This window comes from Amblyomma maculatum, chromosome 7 (assembly GCF_055883805.1).
Source record: "Amblyomma maculatum isolate TAMU_Amacu chromosome 7, ASM5588380v1, whole genome shotgun sequence".
Lineage (NCBI taxonomy): Eukaryota > Metazoa > Arthropoda > Arachnida > Ixodida > Ixodidae > Amblyomma > Amblyomma maculatum.
In genome coordinates, this window is record NC_139350.1 from 129,971,947 (window position 1) to 129,980,922 (window position 8,976).

At 48.2% G+C, this 8,976-nt stretch overlaps 1 protein-coding gene across 1 annotated transcript; it reads right to left on the reverse strand.

The window, feature by feature from the left end:
- Positions 1 to 2,503: 2,503 nt before the first annotated feature.
- LOC146184725 (uncharacterized) lies at positions 2,504 to 4,611 on the reverse strand. Its single transcript, XM_084608831.1, has one exon. It carries the CDS (start codon positions 4,551 to 4,553, stop codon positions 2,697 to 2,699), a length of 1,857 nt encoding a protein of 618 aa, XP_084464957.1. The 5' UTR covers positions 4,554 to 4,611; the 3' UTR covers positions 2,504 to 2,696.
- Between the last annotated feature and the right edge of the window lie 4,365 nt (positions 4,612 to 8,976).

Here is an 8,976-nt window from a genome sequence, read left to right on the forward strand (position 1 = left end):
TTAAAAAACAAGAAGAAACGCCTTTTTAAATCAGCGAAGCGACTTTGCACGCAGAATTCGAAAACATAATATAAGTTATGTGAAGCATCATACTGCCATGCCGTCCGTAAGGCGAAGCGGAAATTTCTGTCACATGATCTACAATCGCTCATGAAAAATAATCCAGCCAAATTTTGGAAAACCATCTCCCCCCCATCACGCACGTCTGACAATATTTCTTTACTGGATGCAACCGGATGTCCCATTCCTCAGGACAGCTGTGCAACAATTTTTAATGATTTTTTCACATCTGTTTTCACTAACGAAGACTATTCCAACCTACCTAGCCCACAAGAAACCGATTTCCCTTTCATGAGTGCAATAGACGTCACTATAGAAGGCATTGCATCTCTAATCAAAAGTCTCAAAATGTCTACTTCTTCAGTATTAGACGGAATAAATACCAAAATTCTAAAACACACTGTAGATGCCTCTAGCCTCATCCTCTGTCATATTTTCAAACAGTCATTAGAAACTGGCGAAATTCCGCATGACTGGAAGATTGGTCAAATAATCCCCGTGTATAAATCTGGTAACAAACACTCTGTCAGTAACTACCGCCCCATATCGCTAACAAGTGTTCCATGCAAATTACTAGAGCACATCATTGCATCTAACGTTGCCTTCCACCTGGAGCTAAACGGTTTCTTCTTCCCACACCAACACGGTTTCAGAAAAGGGTTCTCCTGTGACACACAATTAATAGAATTTACTACTGACCTCTTTAAGAACATGGACGAAAATTGCCAGACTGACTGCATATTCATTGATTTCTCTCGTGCATTTGACCGCGTCGCCCACTGTCGCCTCACAGCTAAATTGTCATTGCTTATTTTAGACAACCTAACACTCTCTTGGATTAGAAACTTTATGTAATTTCGCAAGCGGTTCACTGTTTTCAATAACTTTTCATCACCCCTTAGCGACGTCACATCTGGAGTTCCTAAAGGTAGCGTCCTCGGTCCTTTATTATTTTTAATATACATTAATGACCTCCCATCTCACATAAGATCATCAGTTCGACTGTTCGCTGATGACTGCATAATTTATCGTCTGCATAATTTATCGTAAAATCCGTTCTCTCACTGACCATGTCATCCTTCAGCAGGACCTGGAGTACGTAACTAACTGGTGCAGATCATGGCAAATGACACTTAACACGGAAAAATACAAAATAATGACAGTCAGTCGGAAGCATTCCCTCTCAACCTACGATTATTCACTCAACAGAATTTCACTAACCCGCACATCTTCTTATAAATATCTCGGTGTTCATCTTACCGAAAATCTTTCATGGGCGACGCATATTGAAAATATAACCGCCAAAGCATCACGTACGCTCGGCTATCTAAAGCGAAATCTACATAGCGCACCTATTTCTACTCGTAAGCTCGCATTTCTAACTTTCGTTCGTCCTCAACTAGAATATGCATCAGCTATCTGGTCACCACATCAAGAGTATCTAATCAAATCCCTAGAAGCTATTCAAAACCATGCAGCACGTTTTATTTCCTATGATTACAGCCGCCATACCAGCGTGACCTTATCACTCACAAGTTTACAATCACGTCGGGATATCGCGCTTATCTGCTTGCTACATAAACTAATCTACAGTCACCATGCATCAACAGTGCCACTTACTAGACCGACTCGCACCTCCCACCGCCTGAATAATAATATAAGTTTTCAACGTATATTCGGCCGAACACATGCATTTAACTTCTCTGCCTTGCCACGGGCTATAAAGGGTTGGAATGGTCTTCCCGAACGCATCGCTAACATATCTGACCCACTAAAATTCAAAAACGAATTGAGTACCTTTTTGCAGTCAGAATAACTTTTTTATATTGCGTTCACTGTGTGCAGGTTGATTTCGTCCAATGCCGCTAACTATTGCATAATCCTCGGTTTATTACTTCCCATGTATGCTCTAATACTTATTTGCAGTTCTAGTCCTGTATTACTGTTAACTTCTGTATTTTAAACTATGTACCACTGTTTCTTTTGATACACTGTAACCCCTCCCCTTCACACAATGTTCCATGTTTGGAACCTGTGAGGTATTTGTATAAATAAATAAATATACCTGTCCTAATATGCAAGTTAAGTGTAGGTATCGCACCCAAAAGTGTGACAGATACTGCGCCTTCATTGAGCCAAAACACAACTGAAACAAAAAAGTGTATTAAATAATCGCGGAATGAAAAAGCGTGTTAAAGGTGCCATCGCGCCTACTCCTAAGGCGAAGCTTGAGCGTCCTCATAATTCGAACCATGTAGAACCTTTCTAAACGTACCATGCAAAAGCGTGCTTAACAAAGCTTTCGCTCTTATAACTAATTCAAGGCATGCTCACCCCCGCCCCATTTTTTACTGCTGTAAACGCCCCCACTTACGTACATGTCTAAAATAAGTTTTTAAAGAAAATAAAATGGTGCAATGAAAGCAGAGAGTTTGGAGCAGTGAGGCGAAATTTTCTAAATCTTTATCAAAGCGCTCGGAAGCAATGAATCAGAAGCAGTCAACAGCGATGTGGAAATGCTGGCAGTTCAATAGCATATGAAGACAGCACTGGAAGAATTGTGGTGGATTCCGGAGAGCATTATAGAACAAGCTGACATGGTCTGCCTGGGAGAAGCAGCCAGCTCTGCAATCCGCCTAAAAGCGTGCGTCGCAGCGGTTGTGCGGGCTGGCGAGGCCGATGAACGTTGAGCGACAGCAGAAGGTACAGGGCCGGTTGCCAGCCGTGACACCACGCTCTTCTGGATTCGTGCTGTTCTCGTGGACGAACCAGGTTAGCGGCACCTCGACACCAATCAGGTTCCTGTAGTGCAAATGAAGCACCTCCAGGCGATACATGTCGCAGGTGAGCTTGCGGAAGAACTCCCTCACCACGGCGACGTCGGCGCGCACATCCGAGTAGAGCGTCAGGATGCGGAGGTGCTTAGCCCGTGACATTTCACGAAGGAACTCCGGGCACCCCAGGTCGAGCTTGGCGTTTTCGTAAGTGAAGGAGCGCAGGTTGGGGCTCGAGCAGAGTAGTGCCCCGATCCCCCGGTAGCTCTTGTCGTCACACCAAGAGACGGTGAACAGTCGCAGGCTCTCCAGCCGGCATGCGCGCAGGAACTCCAGGGAGGGCATCCGCTGAATATCGCAGAGACTGAGGTGTTTTAGTTCCGTGCGCTCCTGGAGCGCAGCCATGCTGCGCTCTTGGATGTCAAGCGGCAGCGCGCAAGCCTCGCAGAAGCCGCTGGCGCCGTCTCGGGACACGCGCACATCTAACTCTTGGAGGCGGGAGCAGCCGACGGCCAACCGCTCCACAGAGCCCTCGTAAATGATGCTGCACGGTGCGACGGCCAGCGCCTGAAGCAGGGGCAAGTTGGCTGCCACGATCTCGCAGCAGTTGATATTTGTAGAAAAGTGGAGCGATGTCAAGTTGAGCGCAGTGATGGCGCGGCACGCTGCAAAGAGGCTGCGTAGCGGGACCGTGAAGTATTCCCTCACGATTGGCAGTTCGGAGACGCGGTCACGAGGCACTGCAGTCACCGTCAAGTGTCGCAGCTCCGACCAGCAGTGCTGTTGCGCGACGGCAGCCAGCTGCTCCGCGCTGGCGCTGCTGGGATCTTTGATGACAAGGAGCAGTTGGGTGAAGCCCCAGATGGCCGCGGGGTTCTGCGCAACATCCGAAAGAAACACGCAGTTGAGCCCGTCGGCGGGCTGCGCGTGAAAGACCACGTTGCCGACGACTGCAGCTGCGATCTTTAAAGCCGAATGCGGTCGATTGTTGCCGACCAGCCGGGAGTACGGAGACCCGAGCTGCCGGCTGGTGGGCTCTTCCAGCGAGTATGTGAATGAGCGCAGCCTGTAGTAGTCCCTGGCCATGCTATCGAATACCATGATAGACGCGTAGTGATTGCTCTGCATGGCATGCAGGTGCAGGTCTTCTAGGGCGCTGCAGCGGTTGAGAATGGTTCGCACCATCCGAGAGCTGGCACTGTGGTTCCCAACTTCCATGTACATATAGCGCAGAGTTTGGGCGCGAGATGCGGGGTTATTTTCTAGCAGCTGTTGAACGTTGCTGTACGCATCGGGGTACATTTCTTTTGGGTAGAGGGACCACTCAAGACGCTCCAACAAACACTGCGGTGCGATGAGCAGGGCGACAATGCCTGCCGGATTCACTCTGCAGCTCAGGCAGCTGAACGCAGTCAAGTTCGGACAGAGCCGAGCGCAGCGGATTACGTTCGTCGGGTCAGTCATGATGCAATTGTTCAGGATAAGCTCTCTGACCAGCAGCACTCGCATTGGCGTGAAGAAGCGTCGCATGGTCTCGTGGCCCACATTAGGGCAGCAGCGAGTTCGGCTTACAACTTGGGCGTCGTGCACAATGTTTTCGAAACGCCTACAAGTGTTTTCCAGCGCCAAGAGCGAGCGGGCGTCAAGATGCACGAGAATCCTGAGCCATACTTCGTCCGGTAGGGTGGAGTAGTCCTGCTTCCGGAGGCCCCAAACCATGGCCGCGTTTCCCCCGTCACCACCACGACGGCTTTCAGCGTTGGCAGGAGCCGGCCCACGCACCTGCAAGAGCGGACATGGTGCGAACGATCTTTTAGCAAGCTAATGTAGTCGGTTGTTAACAACGAGCAAAGTGGTAGCCGAAACACACCTATTTTGCTTTCTTTTCTTAAAGGAAAATCTAGGATGGCATAATCTTCGGGGAATAAGCCCTTCCTGGCCGAAATTTTGTTACATTTATTCGTGAAAATGAGACGCGCTCGATATAAAGCACAAACGGCGTCGGCTTCTCCTGCGCGCGGGAAGACGGCCCATGTTGACCAGCGACTGCTATGGAGCCAGAGATATAATGCGCGCGACGCCAGTGGGAATCCTGGTTACACCAGTATCTATTTATTGCGCTTTCGCGAAGCACTTGGTGCTGGTAAGGCCCCTTCACACTAAAACGCGACACGCGCCGCAAATTTTATCTGGCCCTTTAATGAGGCATACATAGTTAGGTATACGCCACCGCCTGAAACACGTGGCACTATATTGGCATTATTCTTATAGGCATTATAGGTATCATAGGCACGTGGGTATTATATCAAATACAGATATAAGGTGGCTGCAGCAACACACACACACACGCGCGCACACACATTTGTATTTTTACGGGGATAGTTCAGCTTGAGGTTGCAGAGAGCGGAGACGGGAAACAAGGCTTTCACACAACAGGCCTTTCCTGCAGGCACCAGCCGACTATGCTCGAACGTCGTCTTCGCCAAAACTCCCGAGATTCTTCTTTTTCCTTCTTATGCGCATATCAGTGCATGCACCGCCTAACGTAACAATATATATATATATATATATATATATATATATTGTGAAAGAAGGCCAGGTCGAGACGCCAAAGTCGTGACGGCAAGGCAAGGTACGCCGTGTCAGCGGTTTTAATCTGATGGTCAACCCAGGCGCGTGCTGGAGCCGGCGCCGCGGGACGATGGCGATGGTATGTACAAAAGAAAGAAGATTATGGAATGTACAAATGAAAGATGATCCGTGGAAGGCTCACAATATATATATATATATATATATATATATATATATATATATATATATATATATATATATATATATATATATGCGTTGTGTTGGGCCATAGTTCATTGCAGCTTGCACACAGTGACAAAGTTCAAGACGACTACAGTCCTAAGTGTTGGGAAAAGTTATCGCGTCCTTCGCTTGCAAATAAGTGCGGTAAGAAATAATTGGGTTGAGATATGGCTTGAACACCCGATGTTTCTTAGAGCTAATGAAAACAAGCTTGCGCGGACGTAATTCAGCTCAGCAAACTTTCACTTTGAAAAACTTTTTCCTAAAGTCCCTTGAAGTTCGTTTAAGTTTCACTGTATTTCCTTCCTAGACCACCTCCTTTCATGATGTTTTCTTGCCGCGCCTTTGGACCACTCTTTTCGTTTTCCTTTTCCTTGTTCAGTTATCTCCTCTGCCCCTTTCCTTACCTCCCTCGTTACCTTTTTTTAGTGCCTTTACTTACTGCAGTCTTTCGCCTCTCCACCCGCCTGGCCAACAAGTTTACCATCCCTCCCAAACTTTACTATCCCGAACTTTGTTTGCCGCGCCGGACGTGCCTTTATTTAGGTTGTATTTACATGGATCTTAGCCCAACTTCGGAGCCACATGCTCTACATAGCTGCAATTTGCCAAAGACCTGTTCTTCGTTTGGATCGTCTTAGGCTTGCGAGAAAAACTGGTAGCTGAATTGTTTAAAAAGGGGTACCGGTTGCGTAGCGCTTAAACGAAAGCGAATAAAATTTAGTTTTACCTTCTGCGCCCCCCCCCCCCAAAAAAAAAAAAAAGAAAACACGTATCATGTACTCCACATTGTTGAGAAGTCTAGTGGCCCCTCGTAGCAGTTTCGAGTTGGAACGCATCTTCACATTGATTCTCAGAAACAGTACAAATATCGCATTTACTGCCCAAAGCAGATGGATACTATATAGCAAGCCAGTATTAAAGTGCCGCTTAAATGCGAACTCTAGTAACATTATTAACATACCGATCGAAACACAGTAAAGCTTTGTCGGAGGTCTTGTTTACCTGTGACGCCCGGCATATTGGAAAATGAAATAAAATCGGCATATGCTGGCAGCGCGCGTTTCGCGGGGCACTTTACAAGCGCTCAACCCATGCATTTGTTTCTCTCTCTTTGTGCTTGCGCACCACCGCGGCGACACGCAAGCTGTGACGTAGAGTCATGTGTGAGAAGCGAGGTCGCGCTTACTGGTCCGTCCTCTGTGGGACGGAGCTCCGTCGCCGCTGTTTGACGAAGACGTAGAGCAAGGATAGCAAGGGCCCATAGCGTAAGCCGCCCGATGTCCATGAGTACGGCCCCGTTAAAGGTATACTGAACAAATATCCAAGAATATTAAGAAAGCACCACAATTGCATTCTTAAGACACGATTACACCAGTACAGACGCATAATTCGGGTTAGTTTTGAGCGGATGGCTGTATTTGTGGCATTTTCTGAGCGGCCGCCGGGTCAGAGGCAGCGCGCTCCCGACTGTGAGCCGGTGGGTGTGACGTCACAACTACCCTCAGCAAAGTCATGGCCCTGCGATCCCACCGCCGCCGCCCCCGCACCCGAAGTTATTTGACCGGCTACACGCAGTGTCGGTTCCCCCGCATCGCGCCGTGCACAATGCTGCGAAATGTGTAATGCTGCACACGAGGGAGGTCGAGGGGCACGCGTACGGAGGGCGCGTATTGCGGATAATTGTTTGCGCGCTGGGAGGGAACGATGAATTGTGCGCAGAAACACGAGCAGCAAAAATAAAAAAAAATTACAAAGGTTTAACGCTGCTGAACCAAATGTTGAGCGAAAGCATTAGCTGCGGGTGACCGAGCGTTCTTCTTCTCTTTTTCTTCTTCTTCAGCCCACATATAAAGCCCCGCTTTAACCAAGCCGTATGAGCGTGCCTTAGTGGCCTATAGGGGTAACGTGAATGCCAGGATCCTAGCAGGCTGATTCTGACATAACCGTCCGATGTGAAACGAGAGACCCAAGTTGGCAGCTCCTGCCAGCTTGTGGTCGTCTACGGGGGTCATCTAAAGATCAATGGTGGTCACCGCCTTTCCACGCTGAAGGCTCAAACTGCGAGCAGTATTGCTTTCACAATAATAAAAAAAACGTGTCCGTCCCTGCGCTTTGTGAGTGCCACGTGAGAAAGGCAAAATGAACAGGTGCGACCAGCCGCGATGGGGGTAGTTATGACGTGATATCCAGTATTGTCAGAGCTTTCACAGGAGCCCGCTAGGTGCGGCGATTTGAGAAATATTCATTAAAATACTTACTTTCCGCTCATTTCTGTTCATAAAGTGGATTGTTTTGGTAACTCCCAATGCGATAGCTACCATCTGCGCTGGAAATCTAGGTGGCAATGTTTTTATTCTATATACCTTTAACTCCCCAGCTCCGTCAGATGCCGGGGTGACAGAGGCGACGGAAGATGGTGAAACCAGCTCTGAGGGGAACGGAGTGTTGCAGCTGGAGGGCACGTACCGGAGGCGTGGTTGTGCTGTGTGGACATCTGTTTGCACGCCACGCATAAATGCTGAACATGGGTTGCACCGACGTCACTTCCGGTGAGTGACGTCGGTCATGCTGGCGAGTCGGCCATGCTGGCGAACCACTGCCAGACAGAACGCTTGTGCATCGCTGCGTAGGTCGGATTGCTTCGCGTTCTTTTGCGTCTTTCCGCAGCTACGAAATGGTTTTCTGCGCTTTATTTGGCTGCTCCAACCGAAGCAACAGTTTGAGGCGAACGAAGCCGACAAACAAGCACTTCTTTGGCCTGCCGAAAATCATTGCAGACATGTGCGAACGCACCAAGACGCTGAGCACAGATCGGCGCACGTTGTGGCTGGGTCGCATTAATCGAACTCACCTGGACCCCAACAACGCGAATTTACGAGTGTGTGGCTGGCATGTACCGTGAACCTGTTTTGCAAAGAAGTGGAAAGCGAAAGCTGAATGATGTGAATGCTTTCAAACACTGCTCTACTTGGACTCTCATAAATATTTCTGTTTGGACGCTGTCTGATGCCGCGTTGCTTCTTTATGCGTAGCAGGGCTAGCGCACCTACTTCACATTTGATCTCATTTGAACGCGCCTAGTTAAACAACTGCCGCTTTTGATTAACTGCGCAAATCGATTTTTTTTTTCAGGGACGCCGTCATAGCTGTCGCTGAGCCTTTGACAGTGTTGACCTGCAAATAAAATTATTGGGCTTGCACAAAGGAGCACCTTTCCTTTTGAGCAAGCTAGATACATGCACAGCAGATAAACTGGTCATGAATGAAGGAATTATGTATTCACGGTCCATTGAAAACTATCTTACAGAACTTTTCATTCAACCTT

What these genes read in the sequence shown, in the direction of transcription:
- LOC146184725 (XM_084608831.1), bottom strand. Translation starts at nt 4,553, where the DNA reads ATGGTTTGGGGCCTCCGGAAGCAGGACTACTCCACCCTACCGGACGAA.